General features: G+C 48.2%; 1 protein-coding gene across 2 annotated transcripts in view; it reads right to left on the bottom strand.

The window, feature by feature from the left end:
• The window catches only part of ELK3 (ETS transcription factor ELK3), a 67,869-nt gene that overhangs the window by 23,273 nt on the left and 19,685 nt on the right, over positions 1-24,911 (bottom strand). For both annotated transcript variants that reach the window (XM_043562186.1, XM_043562187.1), the window contains exon 2: positions 16,750-16,958. In XM_043562186.1, coding sequence (XP_043418121.1) covers positions 16,750-16,956 — 207 coding nt within the window. In that variant the 5' untranslated portion in view covers positions 16,957-16,958. The remainder of the gene's footprint in view (positions 1-16,749; positions 16,959-24,911) is intronic.

Below are 24,911 nucleotides of genomic sequence, written 5' to 3'. Positions count from 1 at the left end.
GGCAGACAGTGGGAGCCTTCTATGGCTGGATGGTGACTGCCTTGACCCTACTCTGAATATAAAAAAGGAGCTTCCGCAAAGGTTACTGAACTCAACCACAGAAAAGGGGCCCTTCAGTAGCTGTTGCCTCTGTGGGGAGAACTGCCAGGACACCACCAGAGCTTTTTAGGAAAAGGTTATAGTGACAGGGATGGAGATGATTTAAGGAGCTGACCAAAAGGAGGAAGAACCTTTGGAAAGAACCAGGGAGGGGCTTGTTGGTCTATTCCATCAGAAAAGATGGATGGGGCGCCTGGGTGACTTAGTCGGTTAAGCATCCGACTCTCGATTTCAGTTCAGGTCATGATCTCATGGTTTATGAGTTCGAGCCCCACATCGGGCTCTGTGCTGACTGTGGAACTTGCTTGGGATTCTCTCTCTCCCTCTCCCTGCCGCTCGCCTGTTCGCACTCTCTCTCAAAATAAATAAGTAGACTTTAAAAAAGAAAAGAAAAGAAAAAGAAAAAAGATGGAGTCGATCTGGCTACCTAGATAATCTAGAACCTCTGGAAATGAGGCCGGGCAAGAAGGTGTGTGGAGGGTGCAGGAGGGAGGTCAGAGCACTGTGTAGCCCCACTGTTTGAGAGCCTAACACATCACAGGAAAATCTGCTCAGGAGGGGAGCTGGTAAGGAAAGCCCCCCAACCAGGATGCTCATGGCCTGAGACCTAGGTAGTAGGTAGACTCAGAGGAGGTATGTGCCCGGAAGCTGACGTCACAGCCCCTTAACTTCCAGGACAGACCCTGAGAGCACCTCAATAGCATGTATGTTTGGAGATCTCTCTGTGGTCTCCGAAGGGAGATTTCCTTTCAAGAGTTTGCCCCAGGAGAAGTTTGCTGAGAACAATCATAGTATAGGGGAATAATAGGTAGTGGTTGGTGAGCACATATCATCTATCAGGCTGCGTACTAAGAATTTGACCGCTGTGAATTCATGTAATCCTCCGAGTGACTAGAACTATTATGATCCCCATCTTAGAGATGGGCAAACTGAGGCTCAGAGTATAAATTACCTCCGGTCACAAGCTAGTACGCGGGCAGTCTGATTCCAGAGTGCTTGGCCACAATGGAAGGTGACATAAGACTCAGGCTGAGACTATTCAGGACAGAGGAGCACTTGGGGACAGGCTCTTATTATGAAAAGTGATGAGAGTATTTACAGAAAGTCCGTTTTTTTTCACCCCTTCCTCCCAGACCCACAAGTATGTGTTGCTTACAGTTGCCTGGTAACCTGACCAATGCTGTCTGTGTCCAGTTGAGCTAAGTGACTTTCTCCAACATGGTTTTAGACCAACAGTTGCACACATCTGCTGCCCTTTACACATGTGAGATCAGCCTCCCTGCTGGTCATTTCCCATTAAGTATATATTCACAACCAGGGTGGACTCCTGACCCCGCATTCTGTGTGAGATCACAGGCAGCCAGGAAGAGACGGACTTGAGGAGGGGAAAAGAACGTCCACCTGACACACGCTAAGTGGGAGCTCCAGGGGACAGTGGGAAGCTGCTCCCACCGTTGCCACTCCCCAGTTGGTGTTCCGAGATTGCAGGAGCCTAAGGGCAAGCAGCCTGTTGGGGGTAGGACTGTGGCTGGCCATCCTGTGCAAAGGAATCCTTCCTGACCCACCAGCTACCTCTGGCAACTGAGGGGCCAGTGAGTCTCCCTTAGTTATTTCATGCTAACAGGATGGAAAACACAGAGAGCAAGTCAAATTTCCATTTCCCCCGGTGCTGTCTGTTGCCCTGACAGGGTCCAGGCTTACTGATAAAAATAGAGGTGTCCGTAAGTGTGGTTTAAACATGTACACACATACTCAACTCTGCTTTCTCCTCCCACTGAAGAGAAAGAAAGAGCCTGTGTAAATAATGCCACAGAGCGGATAAACTAGAAATGCATCTATTAAGTATTGTGACCTTTTTAAAAAAATGGTAGGCAGTGCTAGGTAATGAAGAGATGCTTGAGGAATTCAATTTAGCCTCTGAATTTTGATGTTATTAAGGATAATATTAAGTTAACTACATGTTTGTTGAATGAATGACTCTCACTGTAAAGAGAATTGACCCGGGCAGGAAACCAGAGGCTTCACCCCATGAGAGATGCAATTTTCTGTGGCTAATCCCCAGGCTGGTTCAGGCTGCATGTGAATGTGTCCCACATGTATAACTACATGTGCTTTCTTGCTAGCATTTTCAAACAGAAAACTCCCAGACACCGAGGGCCATATGCGAAACACTACAACCCCACGCCCCCTAAGAGAGTTTAATACACTTTAATTTCACTTATCCATGGACTCAGCACATATGTGCTTCATGCATTGGCTCTGCCCTGGCACCCCAGTTGTGATCTAAGGTCATGCATCAAGCTTTCTGGTGTTCAGACTTCTTATCCCAGTGCTCCCCTGCCCTCCCCACTGCCGTTCCTGGACCAAGGAGGAGCCGGACTAGTTATGGGTTCTCCACAGGTATGACTACAGCTCCCTTGATTTTCCACCATTTGAGGGCTTCCAGGAACGGCAGGACTCCTACCCTCTGATTCTGCAATTCACCTGTCTTGTTCTCAAAACTGGAAAATGTCAGCGGCTCACTAACACGGCAGGAAAGGCCATGCAGGAGATTCTTCCTAACAGCCCAACCTTCTCCTAATCCAACAGCAGCAGCAACAGGGCTGAGAAGACAGAGTGATGGATCCTTCCACACACGCCCACTTGACTGTGTCACAAAGGCTGTCACTGGGATTATAAGGAGTGAATTCAACTACCGCTCCTGTCTCTTACCAGCCACGTGTCTCAGTTTCCCCATCTATAAAATGGGGACTGATCTACCACCTGCCTCATGAAATTGAATGAAATAATCCATTTAAAGCTTATAGCAGAACACCTGACATAGCCACACACGATAAGCCCACAATACACAGTAGCTCTTAGTATTATTATTTTTACATTCCCATTTAAGCGAAAGCAAAACAAAACATAAAATCCACTCTGTATCCACCCCAGTGACAAATAAATCGTCAAAATTAAACCCATAGAAGGCTGCGTGTATTCCCCTTACTTTAGCCACAGTTCTGGGTACTGAGCTGGGTCATATGGAAGACAGAATTACATCTGGTTTATATATCTCGACCAACAGAGGAAACACGATGTTTTATTTAGTTGGGTTCAGACAAAAAATAGACGCAAGGCTTACAGCAGATCATACCTAGCATGGCCAGCACTCAACATGCACTGTGAAAAAAACCTCACACACTCCAACGAATTCAGGGGTGGGGTGGAGGGGGCTGGCCCTCAGGGCAGCAGATGTGGAATCCAAGTGTCCCGCTCAGGAGGAAGAGAGGCAGCCCGTCTAGCCCGGCAAGCGGTACAGACACTAAGCAGACACTCCAGCCGATCTCCGCTGTTCTCCATTGCCTCTCAGAGCAGGAAACACACTGCCCAGACAGGAGGGAGCAGCCCCGCTCTTCGGTGTCTGCTGGGGCTGGGTCCCAGGGGAGGGCAGTGCGGGCTGCTGGCCCTGCACGCCTGTCACCAAGATCCCTGGGCAGGGGAAGCAGGATGGATTTATTTTGAGGACATTCATCTCACCACGGTAGATACTCTACATGAAAGGAACCCGGGGCCAGAAAGAGCAAAGGCAAGAAGCAAGCATTTACGAGAGCCTACCACATGCCATACTCGAACAGCCACAGCCCAGCACTGGGATCCCATTTTAAAGATGAAGAAGTCAAGGCTATTGATGGGAAGGGAGGTTATACCCAACTTCCTGTCCCACAGGAGTGGGTTAAATACTGGGAGGGCCCTACAGTGGAATACCATGTGGCTATTTTACTTTAAGAATTTTTTTAATGTTTGTTTATATTTGGGACACACACACACACAGAGAGAGAGAGACAGAATCTGAAGCAGGGACCAGACTCTGAACTGTCAGCACAGAGCCAGACATGGGGCTTGAACTCACAAGTCGTGAGACCATGACCTGAGCTGAAGTTGGATGCTTAACTGACTGAACCACCCAGGTGCTCCCCACATGACTATTGAAGACGACAGTGCATTGTGAACATTTCCTATGCCTTTAAATAAATGTACAGTAAGTGAAGGGGCACCTGGGTAGCTCAGTTGGTTAAACGTCAGACTCTTGGCTTTGGCTCAGGTCGTGATCTCAAAGTTTGGTGAGTTCGAGCCCTGCATCGGGCTCTACGCTGACAGCACAGAACTTGCTTGGGATCCTCTCTCTCCCTCTCTTTCTGCCCCTCCCTCACTCACATTGTCTCTCTCTCAAAATAGATAAGTAAACTTAAAAAAATAAAAATAAACGCACATTAAGTGAAAAAAGCAGCATGCATGGGATGCTTCCATTATTTTAAAGAAATAACTATATAAAAGAAAAGAAAAAATCTCAAAAGATGTATGATAAAACAGTGGTAGGATTGCCAGTGATTTGTAATATTTCTTTTTGCTTCTCTGCATTTTCACATTAAATAACATATGTTTCATATGCACTAGTTGTCAAATCAAGCCCTTTGTTTTTCTTTTCAAGAATGAAGCAGGCTCTGAAAGAAACACTTACCAGCCCAAGACCAGCAGCTTTGCAAAGGGTGGAGATGAAGCTTAAACCAATCCTGTCCCTGCCACGCCCTCCCCCAGAAAGCAGCCACTGTTGGCTCGGAGGCTGCTGCTCAAGTCAGCAGGCTGGGACCCTGGGGCTCTGCATTCCAGAGTAACGGGGTGGGGGGTACCTGCAGAGAGCCTGGGAAAACCAGCTTTGTGCTAAGGAAGCAAGGTCCTTAGGAAAGGTCATTTCTGGCTCCTCGTGAGGAAGACCAGCTTTCGCTAAAGTCTATTCCTTAGCTGGAAATACAACTGCCTCTGCCCACCCACAGAGGAGAGGAGGGGCCTGACAGGTCACCCTGCACGAGGCACCAGGGACCCGGCGGCTCCACTGCAGCAGACCGGACCTCAGAAGCCCACCTCAAAGCGGGTGACAGCCAAGAGATACGGTTGACCGAAGAAGAGCAGGAAGCTGGCATCCACACCCACAGCCTGGTCGTGGCCCCCACTAAGCAGCAGAAGTGTTCACAGGTGAGCATGGGGAGCACGGACCAGCATCTCTGAGCGTCCACAGGCCGGATCCCGGGGGGGGGGGGGGGGGCAGATGTTAAGGAACCAGCACTGGGGGAATGGAGCTGGCTGCAAATCCCAGTTTCTCTACTTCCTCTGACCTTGAGAAAGGTATTGAACTTCCGTAGGCCTCCATTTGCTCACCTCTAAAGGCAGAACAAAAATACTACACAGGGTATTGGTTTTTTTTTCCTAAAAAATCAATATATATCAGTGCCCCACTCAGACGTCCTCAACGCAGGACCTCTCATCCATCCAGTGCAATTCTGCTTAGCAAGCAATGATCTAATTGTATAGCATCCCCATTGTATCACAGTGTCTTTTCATCGGATTCTGCCTTCAAGTAACCCAAATTCTTTTTTTTCTTTAAGATTTTGTTTTTAAGTCATCTCTACACTCAACATGGGGCTTGAACTTACAATCCTAAAATCAAGAGTGGCACATTCTACCGACTGAGCCAGCCAGGCGCCCCTCAAATAATCCGAATTCCCTATTTGGGCACCTCACCTTATAGTTTACTGAAGGCTTACACATAATCTCACATAATCCTTACAACATGCTGACACCCATTTTACAGATGAGGGACGTGAGGCGCCAAGCTTAGTTCACAAACTGGTAGCGGAGACGTGTCTCTGGGCCACCAGTTCCCAGCCAACACCCTTCCTTCAGCGCCTCATTTTGGGTTCCCATCCAGACCACTGGCTGACTCACTCTTTCCTGACACAAAACCTGACTGTCCTCTCTCCAAAGTTAGAACAAGTACTCACTGTAGGAGTCAGGCTCAAAGTTCCTCCTCTCTAACAAGCAAGCATTCTTTCAACAACATTTCAGACGCTTTCATATGGAAGGCTCCTTGGTAGGCCCTGAGGAACAGAAAAGGAAGTGAATCCGGCCTCTGTCCCTGAAGCATCTGACGGCTGCTTGCATCTGGCCCCTCTTACTCACTGCCATCTGAACCCAAAGGCACACAGAGCAGTTGGAGGGCCATACGGAGCTCCGCTGCGAATCTGTCGTGGACAGGCTCACCTCACACCTGCCATCCTAAGGAACAGCTGTGTGAGGACTCCGACCCACCAACTTAAGCTGCCTCTCCCTGGGGCAGTCTTTCCTTTCCCTAGTGAGTTGAACAGTGCCTCCCCCAAATTCATTTCCACGCAGCACCTCACAATGTGACTTTATTTAGAAACAACATCTTTGCAAATGTCCTCGGTTAAGAATATTGGGCTGGAATCACCGGGGAGAGAGTGGGCACTAAATTCAACACGTAGAGTCCTTACAACAAGAGGAAAGGCACAGGGAGACACACAGGGAAGAAGGCACAGAAGAAGGAGAGGGACAGACACAGAGGCTGAAGCCACACAGTCACAGCCGAGAAACGCCGAGGGCTGCCGGGGCTACTGGAAGCTGGAAAAGGCAAGGAAGGATTCCCCCCTAGAGCCTTCAAAGGGAGCATGTCCCAGCTGACACCTTGATTTTGGACTTCCGGCTTCTGGGATGTTGAGAGAATAAATTTCTATTGTTTTGAGCCACCAAAACATAACCACCCTCCCTTCTTAAAGGCTCTGTCCAGCATGGCAGGGAGGCATGGCCCTTCCTGAGAGCTTGGCCTGCCTGTACACGGCCAGGCTACCAAAGGCACCGAGACAGATGATGCCAGGGCTGTCCTCTGTCTAAAGCTTAAGCTTGGAGCACACACACTAGCACATGCACACACACACACATCCGCCTTCCAACTTCTAAGAATAATGTGCTGCCAATAAAGGGCTCCAACTCTGTCTTCGAATTGGCGGAGTCCCGGCGGAGGTTTCTTTGTGGTTTGGGTTGAGATTTCTTTATTCTCTGGCACTGCTAAACTGCCGTGTGAACCGTCTCTCCAAATTCGGCCAGCCTGACATTGGAGGGCTCCTCACCCTCGCCACCCGAGTTACTGTGCTATCCTGGGGGCCTGTGAACAAGAGGAGCCTGGCCGGATGCCCAACCTGCAAGTGGACATTCAGAGCATTTTTCCATCCCCTCCGGGCTTGTGGCTGCTTCCCCTGGAACTGAGTCTTGTCTCCCTGCTGGCTCTCTTTCAACACTCAAGGGTATTTTTATTAAAGGCCTCTGGAGTGTTAATAAAACCAAATGTAAAACCGTTCCCCCAGCACATGCTTTCCCGTTTGCCCTGCGGGGCAGGGAGTTGCCAACAATGACTTTGAGCAGCCACCTCCAGCGCTGGGGCCAGGAGCCACAGGTGGTCTGGGAGCGTGTTCTCACCCTGCCTTTGCCATGGATTTTCAGATTCACCTCCTCCTCACTTACTGGAGGACGGGCAGGCAAGCAGGGCAGGTTTCTTAGGTCCTTGGCAGTGCTGACACTCCAAGATGACGGACTTCTTTCTACGCTACAGAGAATCAGGTTTGCTTCAGGCTCGTCCATCCCGTGTCCGTCCTACGTTCCTTTGGCACCCACTGCGTGCCAGGCGATGCACAGACACGAGGAATGGTAAGGAAGGCCAGCACCCGATCAGTGAGGCAGGCACAAGGGCAGGGGAACACAGTGGAGAAGACAACGCCAAGTGCAGGCATCAGGTGGAGGAGAAGCAGAGAGGCATCCGAGGATGAGCTATAGTGGGCCAGGCAGGAAAAGTGGAGGGAGAGCCCCGGGAAGGATGAGGTCGGAGTAGGTGCCATGACGGGTGGCAGGCTGGGGTGGTGCGGGAGAGGCAGTCTGGCTGGGGCCAGATGGTGAGGGAGTTTGGAGTCTTTCCAAGAGGCTGTAGGATGCTGGGCAGGTGCACAGGCAGGGGGGTGCTCTGCCCTGCTCTGGCTTCTTTAGGAAGCATCACTGGACACATGGGAAGCGGGTGGGGGGAGGGTCCGGGGCTGCCAAACCTCACATTTTCAGCTGGCTCCGAGAACTCAGCCAGCAGTTCTTCCACTGTCATTTTGAACAAACAGGGGTTAGTCTCCTTTCTCTACCTACCCCGGGGTAATAACCAGCGATATTAGGAATGCGGGATTCAAGTTTGGGCCCGTGACTCTGTAGCTGTGCGATCCTCCAGCCTCACAATCCTCAGCATGAACGGGGGGGGGGGGGGGGGGGGGGGAGGGGGGTCAAGCCTCCTAGACGGAAGGTTCTGCTGCTTTACCAGCTGCTCTGTCTCGAGTCTCTTACTTAACCTCTCGGAGACTCAGTATCCCACCACTAAAATGGGCCCGTTGCCAACTGTGACGATAGGCCTTTCACATGTTAGAAAATGAGTCAATAAATGTAAAAACATCTACCACAGGGCTGGCTTAAGACAAATCCTCCACACAAGCGAGCTTCCGCTCCTTATGTCACAAACAGGGGGTAGGAGCCGGGGTAAACTGTTGTCAGAGCACAGGCAGGAGGTGGGGAGGAGGCCTGCCCAGAGGAGCAGCTGGGCTGGTGGGTGGGTGGTGGGCGGTATGATGGGAACGTTAAGGGTTCTGTCAGCGTGTCTACACAACCACTGAATTTTCCCGCAGCGAGAAGCCGCCCAGAAGCAGGAACACTCTCGCCGGCAAACCAGTGTGGGCTTGGGCAACTGCCTGACGTAAGTGGATCTGGCCAGGCTGCCAGGGAGCACTGGCAGCTGAACACGGTCCACAGCAGCCCCGTCAACACAGTGTTGAAGGTCCTCAAGACTCCGGGTGTTTCCTAGCAACGGCCCTACTTGGGGGGGACGCTGAGTGCCACCACGAAACTAGCTTGGAAGCATGTGCAGAACAGACAGCACCCCCCACCGACGTGCGGTGCCCCCCTACAGCCCAGCCCCCTCGGCCGGCTGCTCACGCCTGGGGCAGTGTGACCAGGCTGGAAGACCTTCGTGAGGCAACCAGCTCATTCCCCGCCCCACCCCGCGCCGGTCTAGGCAGCTTCCAGGACCAAAAGCTTCCAGAAAGTCCCTAGTTTTCCCCTCGGCCCCCAAGCAAAGTGTAGTTACCATCTGTGGTACTTCAAACCATCTGAGCAGCTTGATGTGACAGGAAGGGAAAAAAAAAATACCCAACAGAAACACCAGACCCTTAACACTCAGATCCAGGGCTGGGCACAGGGGGGCACAACTTTGATGTACAAAACACTCCTGAACACAGCCCAGGATACATGGGGCTTCTGTGGAATTTCACAACCAACAAGAGTGTTCTAGAAAGTTCCAGGATGCAAATGCTTGCTGGACTTTTGTTCCTTCTCCACTCTGACAGACAATACATCGTTTTATCTTTGTAAAATTTATTTTGGGGAATTAAAGAACTCTGCCAGGACCAGGCTTCTTGGCACAGGCAGGCGGTCTCCGATATGTATTATTAACACGAACATTTTCCTGTCGTGATTGCACACCCAATTTAAAATGAATTATCCAATTAAGTTAAGAAGGTGACGCGTTCTACTTCCAGGAATACGCTGCCAATGACTCTGTCTTGACTGTTCTCCCCTGAACTTCTTCCAATTAAGCAAAGACCGTTGGGTACATTGTGAGGATAAGCCGGGATGTTGCTGTGGAGACAGGAGGATTTTTCATCATATCGCCATTTCAATCTCCTGATGAGAAGGGAGCTGGCAAAGCCTCCAGCCTCCCCTGGGATGAATGCTCACCGCCAACAACAACAAGGACAAGAGCTCTGCTGGACGAAAAAGGACAGGGATTGCGTAAGCCTCCAGGTCTCCCGCAGCCAGCTCAGGGAGTCTGCGGTTGGGGCTTCTTCCACGGAAGTCAGCTGCTGCGTGTGCAAGGGTGAGCAAGCGGCAGCCCCACTGGGCTCCTTCTCCCCCTGGGAGGGGGGGTGCACACCCCGACCTGAAGGCGGGATAGAGCCCACTCAGCCAGCCCAGAGAGATCCGTATGTGGTAACTGGCCAAAAAGATCAGCGGCGGGGGGGGGGGTGGGGGTGGGGGGGGCGGGGGGGGGGGAGGTGCCGACTGGAGCAGCATCAACACCAAGAAGAGCAAGAAGAGACAAAGATTTTTATTTCTAAAATGCAAATCTGGCCACGGCACTCTCTCGCTTTCAGCCCTCGCCACGAAGTTCCAACTCTTCAGCATTAACACGCTCCATGCTCTATTCCCCACTCATTCTTCCCTCCCCCTCCTCCCCTTCATTCCCTGGAAAAGCCTGGGAATTCCCCTGGGAAACCAGAAGTCAAACTCTCTCACGCCTCCCTGCTTTTGCACATGCTGTTCCCTTTCTCAGTATATCCTTTCCCAACTTGGTTCAGCCTGAAACCCATTCTCCTTGCTCCACACTGGGGCAGGTGTCTTGCCCTCCGGGGGCTTTCTCTCTGCCTTTACTTCCCTCCCCTGTCCTGGCAGATGCTGGTGTCACAGCCAGACTAACGCTCTATTATAACTGCCTGGCAGTTGTGTCTCCCTGACCAGCCCTGGAGCCATTCAAGGGCAGGGGGTATGTTTTCAAAGGAAAGGCTGAGCCAGGGAAGAAAAAAGGCAGAGGTGAAAGAAAGGGTGAAAGAACGAGATGGACATGTGACTGAAAACCACCCAGAAGCTACTCAAGAGGTGGACAGATGCTGTAAATCGTGGCAGTGCCTCACGTGCCTCGAGCTTGGGCCCTCGGGTGTGGCTAGTTCACGGGGCCACTTACGGGCGTGCTCTGGGCTTTGACCCCCCTCGCTTCTCCGTCCCAAGATGATAGATTTAAAAACCAAGTCTGTCTGATGTTAAAGAGTGAAAAATAGTTGTTAAATTTTTAACAAGGAAAATCTCTGAAAGAGATCCTTACTATCGCATCGGATTGTAAAAGGACCTTCCGGAAGATTCAGTTCAGAAGACTCTAAGAAAGGTAAAAAACAAACCCTCCCCCCAAAATCCAACCATCAGAACAACAACGAACAAAGCCATGTCCTAGGACGTACAGGGAGACCGCAGGAAACACGCGGTTTGGGGAGAGTGATTTTGAACTGCCCAAGCACCAAGGAGCTCTGCTTTCTGTGCTCGCGGGCTCAGACACAGGCTCCTCCCTTGACCTGCATGTTTCCAAGTTGACCAGGGGCCCTCAGTCCAGGCCCGAGACACAAAACATGCTGCATCCCAGCCTGGGCATCGCTCCTTTCCTGGGATTCTACGTGGGTTTGCCCAGCAGCCTCTTCAAACGTTGTACATGGGGCAGCAGGTTCTCGGCAGTGCTCAGCAGCAGATCCTGACCGTCCAGCCTTCCCTAACACACGTGTGATGGGCAAGCCACAGAAATGCAGGGCCTCATGCCACAGGCGCTGCGAAGCCAGGATTGGAGCTTTAGGGTAGTCTTTGTTTTCCCCCCTTAAGTACACTTCACGCCCAGCGCAGGGTTGAACTCATGACCCTGAGATCAAGACCTGAGCTGAGACCAAGAGTCAGACGCTTAACCTACGGAGCCCCCCAGGCGCCCCCAGGGTGGTCTCTTCTTCCCACCCAAGTCCTCCATTAGAACTGTTGGCTCTCGCAGAGCAGGAAGGTGCTGAATTCCCAACGACCCTGACTCCTTCCAAGGCCAGACTCATCTTCATCTTTGCTTCCACCCTGGGAACCCAGCACAGTGCCACTGCCATGATGTGCCTGGCACACAATCTAGCTTCACACCTGCTGTTGGGTCTAGCCACTGTGCATGTCATGGGACGCAGTTTTCCTTCAGAGGGTGTTGCATCAAACCATCATCTCCAAGGCTCCCCCTTTGTAATTCTGTAAAACTAAAAGAGCCTAGTAGTGTCTGAAATACATGTATACGTTACAGATTGAAGTATGTCCCCGAAACGAAAATGTGGAAGTCCTGACCCCTGGTACCTGTGAATGTGACCTCACTTGGAAATAGGGTTTTGCAGATGTATTTAAGAGGAGGTCCTCAGGGTGGTCCCTAATCCCGTAGAACTCTGTGTCCTTGGACACAGAGACACACAGGGATAACATCACGTGACAAGACAGGCAGAGACTGGAGTGATGCAGCTAAAAGCCAAGAACACCAAGGGCCAACAGCCACTTCCAGACGTTAGGAGGAAGCAAGGAAGGATTTACCTAGGGTCTCAGAGGGAACACGGCCCTGCTGTCACATTGATTTCGGACTTCTGGTCTCCACAATTGCAAGACGATAGACTTCTGTTGTCCCGACCCCACACTTTGTGGCTACGACAGCCCCAGGACATTAACACTCTGTTTGTGAGTTGAGCGTGTACTTAATGTCACCTTTCATTACATAAGTGATTTGTATCTGGGTAGCGTCTGCTTCATTACGTTATCCAATCGCTCTTTCGTTTCACATTTACCGAGCAACTCTTATGTGCCAGACCATATACAAGGTGCCAGGACAACAAAAGTGGGTAAGCCGGGAGACCACAGTGAACATGGTTTTGTGAGGAACACAGCTCTATAACCAGGCGACTGTCACACAATGCAGTACATTTCATAAGCACAGATCAGAGAAATGACAAGCACATATCGAATGTCTACCTAACAGGTACCTGACGCTGTGCTGAGCACCTCGTACACGTGGTCACATTTAATCCTCACACTATCCAGTGAGGGAAGGCACTACGGTGATGCTTCCTCTCCCATGGGTGAACTGAGACTCGGAGGCAGAGGGACTGCTGGACTCCAGCCCGGAGAGCAGAGTGTAACACCCCTGCTGGCTGCTCAGGGAGCACAGGGAAGATGGAGACCGGCTCCAACTGGGGGTGCACGGAGAGGCGTGCACTTTGATTCAGAGGGGCAAGGAAGCATCATTTAAATGTTAAAGCATCTTGGGGGCGCCTTGGGGTGCCTCAGTCGATTCAGCATCCGACTCTCGATTTCAGATCAGGTCACGATCTCATGGTTCCTGAGTTCAAGCCCCGTGTCAGGCTCTGTGTTGACAGCACAGAGTCTGCTTGGGATTCTCTCTCTCCCTCTCTCTGCCTTTCCCCCGGTCTTCCTCCCTTCCTCCCTCAAAAGTAAACATTAAATAAATAAATAGACAAATAACTATTAAAGCGTCTTAGTCGCTGAATTTCAGAACAGCACACGTAAATAAAGACAGGCAGTTGGGTAAACAAACCGTGGTCATCCATCTTTAGCCACCGAAAAGCATGACGACAAAGCACTCGTGGTAGCTCATATGCGACAGGAGCTGTTAACCCCCAGACCTCGTGTGCTCGTGCGGGAAGGAGGTACACAGGTCCTAATTTTCTTCTGTGCACCTGTCTCAAGCTTTCAAGTTACAAGGAAAATATCATCTGAATCATTACTCTGGCTAATACTTTGTAGCACCTAATGTATTTTGAGCACTGTTCTCTGAACTGACCATGTGTGAACTCAGCTAACCCCAGCACCACCCCGTGGCTGCCCCATGGTGCAGGCTCTACTGTTTTACCGGTTTTAGGAAGGAAGCCAAGGATGCACTGGACGGAAGGATGGAGGAGGGGGCTGAGGAAGACACCAAAGGGCAGCAGGGTCACTCTGAGAGCCAGGTCACTGTGAGGAACGCCAGCAGTGAGGGAGGGGCACCTCTATGAGTGGCCATAGGGCCAGGAGCTTCACAGTCACAAAGACCCTCCTCAATTCTGTCTCTCAGGTTAGAACCCAAACCATGTGACCCTGCCATGTTTGTGGGTCAAAAATAGTCAGACACCAGCAATTTCTTATGGTTCAACATATAGATACAGTCACAGAGTAACTCCGGCAAAGTCGAAAGAAGTGTTCACTGTGAAATGTAAAATCTACTAAAATTTTTGTGACTGTTGCCATCTCTCTTCCTCCTCTCCTCTCCCTCCCCTCTTTTTTTCCTCCCCACTCCAGGCCCTCTCCACTCCCCGCTTCCCCTTCATCCTCTGCTCCCTTTCTTGCCTCCCTTTGCATTTTAAACTGTATCAGGAGCCTAATGATCATACTTACTCATCGCTTGAGAACATTTCATGAGAAAGATTCAAATGCCCATGTGCACACATGTGTATTGTATACATGCCATGTATATTGTGTACACACGTGTACTGTGCACACATGCATGTATATTGCATATACTCACATGTGTACTGTGTACCTTTGGATGTGTGTTGTGTATACATGCATGCATACATGCATGCTTACTGTGTACATGCACACATATACAGCATGCACACACACGTATATTGGGTGTACACATAGTTGTGCATACACATATACTGTGTATGCATATGTGCATGTATTTTGCACACGCATTGTGTGCATGAATGCATACTGTATACATGTACATGTATATCACATATATGCACATGCACGCCGTGTACATACACATGTACATTGCACACACGTGTGTATAGTGTGTGCACAAAAATACTGCATATGTGTGTGTATATTATGCTGTGTGCATGCATATCATGTGTATACATATGTTTGTTGCGTAGACACGTACATGGCATACAAGCGTGTATAATGTGCACACAAGTATAGTGTGTCCGTGCATGTGTATTACATATACACGTGTATATTGTGCACGCACATGTATAGTGTGCCCATGACACATGTGTTGTGTACACGTGTGTATCGTGTACACACATAGGTATTGAGCACGCATGTGGAAGGAAGGACATAAAGCATCTTGCCCTGGTGGCCAAGCCTGCGTGACACACTGGACAAGAGCTGCTCCTGCTCTGTTAGCACCAGCTGGCTGCTCAAAGGTCACGTGGCCAAACCTCAAGCTCGGCCCCCGTGGGAGAGGAAGAGGACAACAGGGTGAGTAGACCACACTGGCCATTGGGACCCAGGGCCATGGGCTCAACCTGAGGCACGGCGCACGCCAGGATTCTTCAGTATTTGATAATAAACAGAAATATAACTTTTGTGCTACCTGACTGCCTACCTGGAACTCAAATATTCAGGAGGCAAAGGAAAGAAACGGCCCAGAAGGTACGGCATATGCCTTTTGGCCAGGAATGTGGGCAGACAAGCCGGGTTCAAACCCTGGCTCTACTACTGTCTCCTGGGGACAGGAGCATGGGCATGTTTCTCCTCAAAGCCCTCCTGTGTCGTGTGTAACAGGAGAGGCCGTCAGGTCCATCTCGGGAGGATGTTGTAGTTTAAATGAGTCAAGGGCAGCAGCACGGTGCCTTAGACACAGAAGGTACCAAAACACACCCGGTGACGGGAGGCCCTGAAATTACTTTCCCTAGACATTTAAGGTCTTCCGAGGGAGATCAAGTATAATCTAAATAGCAATGGTTCTGCTCGTCTTTTGAGGAGTCACTTCCAGCCCATGACCTTCCTTCATGCTGAAGACACATGATCCTCGGCTCCAGTGCCCAAGCCACAAGAAGAGAGAGAACGAGTCACAGATATTGAGGCAGGACTCCATACCTTTGACACCTTAGTTTAAAACAATACGTTTTTTTAGTCTCAAATCCATGCTTTCAGGCCCCCTGCCAAAAGGCATGATGACTGTTTTCCTTCAGAGGGCCCCAATTCCCATTGTGCAACTTAGAACCTGGGGGAAAATGCAAAACAATAAACCCTCTGCAAGTCTTTCAGACCAGGCAATTTGCAAGAAGCGCTTTCACATCTTGGTAGGACTCTGCATTAGGCCAGAACTAATTAATTGCTACATTAAAGGAAAGCACCTTTAACATTTCAATGACATAATCATATGTAATTACGATCATATAAAGGAACACTTTATAATTAATGATGCCTCCACTTCCTGAGATGTGTAATCCTTCTGTCTTGAATTCCAAAGAGGTTGGCAAAAGGCAGGCACTAAATATAGATCAGGAACTAATATTTAAATCAGCTTTTAATTCACCTTTCAATATGAACAGTAAAACCAGAACAAAAGCTTACCCTTAATAGGACTCTAAGTCTTTATGTCTATGGGGCTAAATATACAGCAACAACAGATCCACGCAGAAATGGCCAAAATCACAGGCCTGAAATGATTACCCCTAAATAGCAATAAGTTTGCCCCAGCAGGTGCATTAACTGCTTTTCCAGAAATGCAGTAAAACTCACCCCAACTGTCCCTGCTTTGGCAACTATGCTGTGTTATCGCCTCACAAAGCACTCTGACTCATCTCTGAGACTTAAAAAGGAAAATGGTTTTTCTTTCAATGAGAGAAATTTCCCACGAAAGGTGCAAACCCCAGATTGGTAGCAAGCATTCTAAGTGCTGTACGTGTTTAGTCTTCGTAACAATCCCAAGATGGAACTACTAGGATCAACCATTTTATAAATGAGGACACTGGGGCACTAGATTGTTAATGAACTTGCCCAAGCTACCAAATTCCCAGGAAAAGACCCAGGATAAACAGACTTTCTAGATTTTAACATTCATCCTGTCACTCAAGCAACTAATGATGAGGGAGGCCCTAACGATGGGGAGGCCCATCCCCAATCTCTGTTGTTAGCAGAGGTCTGCAGCAATCGCAGGTGAAAACGCAGAGGGAACACAATCTGACCCACAGGAACACCCAAAGGGCTTCCAGAAAACAAATCCCCAGAACACAGCTCTCCCCTCCACCAGCCGCCACCCCCCTGCATTAATTGACTCCATTTGATTTTTCTAATTTGCTTCATGGCCCGTGATTACCTGCTTTCATCAATGAAACAGGCAGGTAGCGCTCTGCCACCCACGGCCGTCTCCCGGTCTCCCTAAGGTCGAGGGCTTACCTTGTCGTAGTAGTATCGAAGGGCTCTGCTCAGCTTATCGTAGTTCATGTTTGTTTTGTTCTTGCGGAGTCCCCACAGTTTGGCCACTTCTTCCGCTTTGAGGAGCTTGAATTCGCCATCGCTGGAGGTCCAGCAGATCAGATGCTCATGCTTCTGGTCTAACAGCAACTGCAACAGGAACTGCCACAGCGTGATCGCGCTCTCCATACCTGGGGGAAGGAGGCTGGGTGAGAACCTGTCCTCATAGGTGCGGCTCAGGGTGCTAGGGAGGGGGTCTCGGGGCGAGCGCCTCAGCTCCTACCGTTCTTCCCCCAGTGAACCTATAACAAAAAAGTCCCTCTCACAGGCCACTTGGACTCAGGTGCCTTCTGAGTTCATTTTCATAAATGGCCGCGATTCGGAAACACAGGGAAGCCCGGTGATCCTTGTGGTCAACAGCACACATCCCCTTGGGCAGCAGGGTGGCACTGGGAGTAACTTGAGAGATTCATGAACCGCCCACTTGCAGAATGAGTCCCCAGTCAAGCGATTCCCACTTAACGCTATCGTCTGCTCCCACCCGTCCCATCTACGCCGTTGGTGGTCAGCCCCCAGTCCTTGGTTTGCTGTGAAATGCTGGATTCCATGATGAGTGCTTTTAGGTAGGGGACTGGGGTCTATCAGTCACTGTAACTACAGGACGTGCTGCCTCCGGAACTGATAAAAACTTGTGGAACTGAAGAATCACCAAGGCCACTCGAAGAGCCCTTGGCTTCCCCATGACATGTTGGGGACATGTTGATCATGTTGCAGATCAAACCCACTGCCACACACGCCGAGATGGGAAAAGCATTTCTTCCCTGCTTATAAAATACTCTCTGGTGTGGACTTTGTAAGTGTTCTTCCTTCTGTCCAAAATGCTGCTCCCTAGCCCTGGAGCCTGATAAAGTCCTACTTATCTGTGATGACCCAGTAATAATGAAACCTTCTCAAAGAAATTCTTCCCCAACTCCCCCAGGCAGTTTCATATCTTCAGACACTTAAGAGCTTTCATGGCAATGTGTACTGATTCTACTACTAATAATAATCCACTTACGTTGTCAATATTCATTAAATTAGTAGGATGAAGGAGGTCACTTATCATGATGGGCACTGACGGATGCATGGAATTGTTGAAACCCTATATTGTACACCTGAAACTAATATAACACTGCACGTTAGCTATACTGGAATTAAAAAATAAAAACAATAAATTCTCTCAACTAAAGGGGGGGGGAGCCATTTGTTATATTAGGAAAGAATAGTTGGTTGGGCTGGCCTCCAAAGCTTCACCTCAGACCACCTGTCATGGTTGGACACATGAAGCGTCCTGGCTTTTAGTCTGGGCAGGATAGGGGCGACATTCCAGTACCAGGATGAGGAAGCCAGGGATGACCAGACGGGGGGAAATTGGCTTCTGGCCCGAGAGAAGCTTCAAAGGCAAGCTGTGAGGTGGGGGACAGAGTCGAGAGAAAGAGGGCTCATCTGCTATGAGAGCAACAAGGAGACGCTGAAGCCGGGGTGCCCAGAACAAGGAAGCGGTGAGGAGGTGCCTAACTCCAGGAGACCTGGAAGCCAGAATAACCTCCTGCAGCGACTTCTCTGTACCAATTTTTGAAACGAAATAGGCAGGTAGCGCTCTGCCACCCACGGCCGTCTCCCAGTCTCCCCGTAAGGTCGACTCACATCTTTCGTGCGTTTGTCTTAAAGGGGCAGCTTTCAGACTGACAAGCTACGTTCCTCCCACTCGGGAGTGGACGTGGAAGTACCTAGCCACCCGAGAAGTAGTCACTCACTTCTTCCTTTTCACATGTTTAGCTGAAAAAACACATTTTATTATTTCCCTAAGCCACCATGGGGCTTTCCAGGTAAGAGAACGCAGATTAGGAATGTTCTCCAAAAACCCATAAGGCATTTTATTTACAGCTCTTTAAAGGAGATATCCTTTACAGAAATCAATCTTCACCACAATGGCCGCTCAGTCTGTAAGACAGTAAATCATTTCGTTGTTGGATCAAAACCGCCCCCCTGCATCTCATGCACGAGTCTTGCTAAGCACAACTGCTGGGATACGCAGCCTGCTGGCTCCAGTTCCTAATATGAACCACCCTCCCGACTATTTGTGGAAGCCACAAACTTGTTTCTCATCACTGGCACTAAGAATTGCTAACAGTCGTCTCAAATTTTGGGGTGTTTTTTTGGCCAAACACTTCAGACAGTAAGCTTTAAAATATCTCTGAAACTTCAAGCACATGCTCAGAGGAACCTGCTCCAAAGGGCAGAAGGCTGCCGTGGGTTTGGAGGTCTGGATGGCAGGGTTGGCTGGGCCTGTGGCTCACGTGCCAGGTAGGAAGGCGGTCAGCGGTCCGCACTAAGGGACTCAAACCATCGTGTTCCAGATGGGACAACAGAAACTTATTCATGTATTTGAATGTATTTTACAGCTATTGTTTCTACCAAACAGGACTCCCTGCAGTTTATGTTTCCTGGAATCCCGGTCCATGGCATTCCAGCCCCAGGTATCAGAACCATGTTCTCAGGGCATGACTTAGGGGGATAGATGTTCTCAATCTTTCACCCCTTCCCCCATTCACCGGACGGTGCAGCACTGTGCTCAAGTGGGTGGAGTACTCTTTTCCCACCCACTCCAATTTGGGCTTGACCATGTGATTCAATTTGGCCAATGCAATGTTCAGTAGACAGAATAACCATGCTGATTCCAGGTCTAAGAAGGTTCACATGTTTGCACCTTTCCTCTTGTGCTCCTGTCACTGCTGTGAAGCTGCTGCCCCCAAATGAGACACGTGGAGCCAACCTGAACTCCACCCAAAGCCTGGAGCTAAGTTCCACAGCCCACAGTCTGAGGCAGCATCCCTGAAGCTCATCACGAGGAACACAAATGCCGTGGTAAGCCAGTGACTCTTGGGGCTGCCTGTTACGTGGCACCGTTGCGGCAAAAGTTGACTATGACATTGTCTAACATCCTTTTTTTTTTTAATTTACCATTTTAACCATTTTTTAAAATGTTTATTTACTTATTTTGAGAGCAAGATAGAGAGAGAATGCAAGTGGGGGAAGGGCAGAGAGAAAGGGAGAGAGAATCCTAAGCAGGCTCTGGGCTGTCAGCACAGGGCCTGATGTGGGGCTAGATACCATGAACCCTGAGATTATGACCTCAGCCAAGATCAAGAGTCAGACACTTAACCAACTGAGCCACCTGGGAGCCCCCAAGTGATTTTTTTTCTAAATTTTTTATTCTTTAACGCCTAGAATCGTTAATGAAGTACTAGGTCTTAAAATGCAGGTACAACAGGGGCGCCTGGGTGGCTCAGCCAGGCATCCAGCTTCGGCTCAGGTCATGATCTCACAGCTTGTGGGTTCAAGCCCCATATCGAGCGTTGTGCTGATAGCCCAGAGCCTGGAGCCTGCTTTGGATTCTGTGTCTCCCTTTCTCTCTGTCCCTCCCCTGCTCTCACTCTGTCACTGTGTCTCTCAAAAATAAATAAACATTAAAAAAATTTTTTTTAAATGCAGGTATAATAAAGGCCAATTTACCTGGCTGCCATTATAAGGAATGTGGGTAATTCAGAGAGCATACTGTGGATCTTTAAGTAAAATGTTCAAGAAACTGTTGATACTTGAGATTTAAGTTTCATACATTAAAAAACAATTTTTTAATGTTTATTTTTGAGACAGAGAGACAGAGTGCTTGCGTGGGGGGGGGGGGGGGGAAGGGGGGAAGGGAGGGAGGGTGCAGAGAGATAGAAGGAGACACAGGCTCCAGGCTCTAAGCTGCCAGCACAGAGCCCAATGCTGGCTGGAACTCACAAACTGTGAAATCATGACCTGATGCAAAGTCAGATGCTTAACCAACTGAGCCACCCAGGCACCCTAGGTTTGATATGTTATTATGCAAACAGAGACCTGCTTCAGTTAAAATACTTCATCAGCCTAAGCTCCTGTACTGATTCCCCACAACTCTCTGCCTAAAATACAATGAACACATGAAATTTCTAGAAATCTTTTAAAAATATTCCCTGAACTTTTTACTAATTAGAAAATTCTTCTCTTTCTCGTTCCCCTGCCCAGACTTTATTTTGGACGTACACATTTTATCCAGTATTGTAATGCCATTCTTTATGCAAAATCAAATTCTGCACTTTTTATATTTAGGAGGAAAAGTCCACTTTTGAAGGCACCATTGCTCTTATAGGAAGAATGGGTTTTCAGCAGTAAACACTTTGTCTTCTGTTGGCCCCCCTCAATCTTGCCCCTGACAGTAGATGTTTCCCACCCTCTCTCCTGGAGCTAACCAGAGACAACAGCCTCTCCGGAGAACAAAGCCACCTGCCCTTTGTCCCAGCCCTCTTTTTCCTTTGTAATTTACAGCCTAGATCTACCCACAGTGGAGTTTAGTTATTTAAAGCCATTTGTCCAATTTGAATAAGACGCATGCTTCCTTTTAAAGGGAAAAAAATAGGTCCCCCATATTGACAAATTATTTTCATTAAAATTTTTGTCATATTCTCCCTTCGGTATAAATAAAACTGGATCTAAGCTCAAGGCTTACGATTCTTATATGATGATAAAATGAAGTTTACAAATTAAATAGCTTCCTCCCCTGTCCCACTCAAATTAACAATTTTACAGATGACAGATGATGTTTAGTTGAAAGACGTCCCACACTCACAAAAAGGTTATGGCAATGACCGAGCCAATGTAAGCTCTTTTGAGTAAGATTGTTTATACCACTATTCCCTATAAAGATTCAATTCTCTCCTCACTGCTTTCAAAAAAATTTTTTTGAGCATCCACTTTATGCCAAGACACCATCAGGGTATTTGGGAGACATCCATGAGCAGAACAGACGACGACCTCTTTCCTCATGGAGCTCCCCCTTCCAGTGGGAGAAGACAGGCCACAAACAGCAAATGTGAGCATCAGAACAGCGCTACATAGAACAACAGTGCTATGGCCAGAGCAGGTTAAGGGCTGGGGGCCTGGGGGCGCATGAACAGAAGGTCACGGAAGGCCTCAGTGAGAAGCTTTAGGTCGAGAAATTCCTTTGTTATAAAATAATTTTCCAAGTGGGTAAAATCATTCTTCTCATGCAGACATAAAAATGAAGGATTTTATTTTACTCACTGACCAAGGAGGAGGGAAGTAGGCAGACCTTATAACAAGTTAAAAAATACCTGAATAAGAGAAGCATTTATAGATTAGAAATACTGAAATGAATGCACAAATGGGGCAAAACCGAGGGTGGGAGAGAAGCCCACTGAACACTGCAGGACAGAACAGGATTTGCATGTCTCTAGACAATCACTACTTTGCTGTCACTTATCTATAATTAACAAAGTTGTCAAACAGCTTCCCTAAAATCAGAATCACATCGCCCAGAGGGGTTTTCTCCTGAATTCTAGACAATGCAGTTTTTCACCAAAGCACAAGTATTCCCTACAAATTGCAGCAGGTGAGGGAGTGAGCCACCTGTCTATTTAGAAGTCTACACGGTGGGTCAGAGCAGGTTCAAAAGCCAGCCTCCCTGGGTTCCAATTCAAGTACTGGTCCTGTCTGGCTGTGGGACTTTGGGTAAGTTGCTTAGCGTTTCTGTGCCTCATTATCCTCATAAGTAAACTGGGGATGATGGTAGTACTGGGCTGCTCGAAGGATTGCTTGAATTACTAATTAGGCACTTGAACTATACCTGCTACATAGTGTTACTCAAATGTTTACTATTATTTTTCAAGCAACAAGGAAACCTCTTCATAGAGCATGCTGCTTTCACCTGGCACAAAGGCATCACTTAGATACTGTATCAGCTTGGTTGTTTGTTCATTAGGCAAGGACCCCAATACAGTCACTGGAATCCAGGGAGGATCTTCAGTTATTCAGTGACTGCTGTTTATAAAGTGACTCAAAACATGCTTATATTTTTTTAGACTACCATCAAAAAGGAAAGGAAATTTTTTTTTTTTAATTCTGAGAAAACTCAGATCCCTGGGCACATATTTGCTGACTCCAGCTTAAGAACCACCGGTTCAAAGTGCTTAGCCTGAGGCCTCCAAGCTGCTGTGAGCCCCTGGGTGCCCACACCTCCCTTAGGGCTAGTTTTGCTCCACCTCTCTTGTGCTCCTGGAGGGTGTGGGGCAGGGAGTCACATAGATGAAAGCTGTTTGGTCAGGAAAAGAGAAGTGTTCTAAAGTGACAACAGAAGGGACATCTGTGACGACATGTTTATGACCACTGGTGATGGAGCCCACACAGGTACGTTCCCCGTGGCCTGTCAGGGCAACAGATGCGGAATGCAGAGGGGTGGGGCTCGCCACGCCAGTAGACAGTAAAGGGCTTGTCTACTGGCACAGACTGGGAGAGAAACCGAGGCAGACTATTACTTCCCACCCCCAGTCTGTGTCTCCAACTCTGTTATTTTTAAAGAATGCAACTACTACCCTTGATTCAGTCTTTAATCTGGATGGAGCCGCACAGAGAAGGATCCTATAGACTGAGTGCAGCGATCACTCTATTATCCCTGGTGCCCTCCTCTGCCCACTTGAGAGCCACCAGGCCACGTGCCACTATCACACCTGCAGCATCTCAATGTCTCTCCCTCAAGTCAAGGGCACTAGCCACCAATCCCACTCCAGCACACTAACTACAGGCACACTTCCTCTGGCTCCTGGGGGTCTAGTGAATGCCCTGCACAAAGAAGTGGACGCTGCTCCCTCCACAGGACCAGGAAAGACCAACACTCATGAAACAGGGGGAGAGCACTTTCCTGCATTATCTCAATTTGTGTTACACCCCTATGGGTCAAATATATTTATCATTCCCACTTTGTAGATGAGAAAATTGAGGACCAATTGTGGAAGAGCAGGTGCCCCCTAGAACCGTCTATGCAGTATGTGGTCAACACACCAGTGCTAACTGTTGGTCACCAGTCCAAGATAAGAGGAGTATAAAAACCCAGAATAAGTATATAGAGATTTCTACTGAAATTTGTCATTATCACTACATCCGAGTGTGTGTCAGTGTAGGTTCATCTTACTGGCACAAGCTATGCACAAGTCAGAATCACAAAGTAGGACCATGCTAAAATGTGTGATATTCAAGGTTTTTCAACTGTAACCCACTGTAACCCCAGAGTATACAAAAAAATCTAGAATTCATTGATTAAAAGATTTAAATATAATTATCACTTTACAGGGAAAGTTGTGGGAACTGGCAACTAATGGATTGAAGATGGAATTTTAAAATGCAGCCATACTTGCTTTGTTTTAGGTTATTAATACTTGCTTAATTTTAGGGGCGCCTGGGTGGCTCAGTCGGTTGAGTGTCCGACTTCGGCTCAGGTCATGATCTCGCGGTCCGTGAGTTCGAGCCTCTGTGCTGACAGCTCGGAGCCTGGAGTCTGGCTTGGATTCAGTGTCTCCCTCTCTCTCTGCCCCTCCACCCCTCCCCTCTCAAAAATAAACATTTAAAATTTTTTAAATACTTGATTTTAGATGAAAGTTAAAAAAATTAATATGCCAAGTTTGTGGAAATGGGTTTCAAAATCTCCTTTCTAGTGCTGTCAACATACCTCTATCAGACTGGCTTCTCTTCAGTGTAATTGAAACAAAACACAGAAATAGTTTACATACATCATCTCCCGCAAGTAGCAGTGTGGTATCCAACCTAGATTAAATTCATCAGTTAGCAAGAAGTAAACTCTTTCTACACTAAACGTGAGGTATTGATAAATGTGGTGTTTGTTTAAAGTGTACTTATAGGCATTTAATACAGGGAATCACCCGTTCACTTAGAACCTTTTTTGTTTGGTTAAAATTACTGGATGGCAAAAAGTTACCAGTATTAATAATGAACTTCTATATTATTGGCCTTTGTATGCATTTTCAATGAATATTTAGTTTTTGTAATTCTTTTTCTTATTACATTTATTCCAATTGTATATGTTGAAATGTCATTTCACGCCCATAAAGTCACTAATTAAAAATCGGGCTTATGTTTTGGTATCTTTGGTCATTATTTTCCTAGTAACTTAATTTTTCTTGCATTTCACAAAATTATCAGTCCACCATATGTTGGAAATTCTAAACACTGGTCCTTTTCCCCTGCTGGCTTGAGAAGCACTGTTCCCGAAT

The sequence above is a fragment of the Prionailurus bengalensis genome, chromosome B4 (genome assembly GCF_016509475.1).
Source record: "Prionailurus bengalensis isolate Pbe53 chromosome B4, Fcat_Pben_1.1_paternal_pri, whole genome shotgun sequence".
Classification (NCBI taxonomy): Eukaryota; Metazoa; Chordata; class Mammalia; order Carnivora; family Felidae; genus Prionailurus; species Prionailurus bengalensis.
This window is presented reverse-complemented; position numbering and strand designations above follow the sequence as displayed.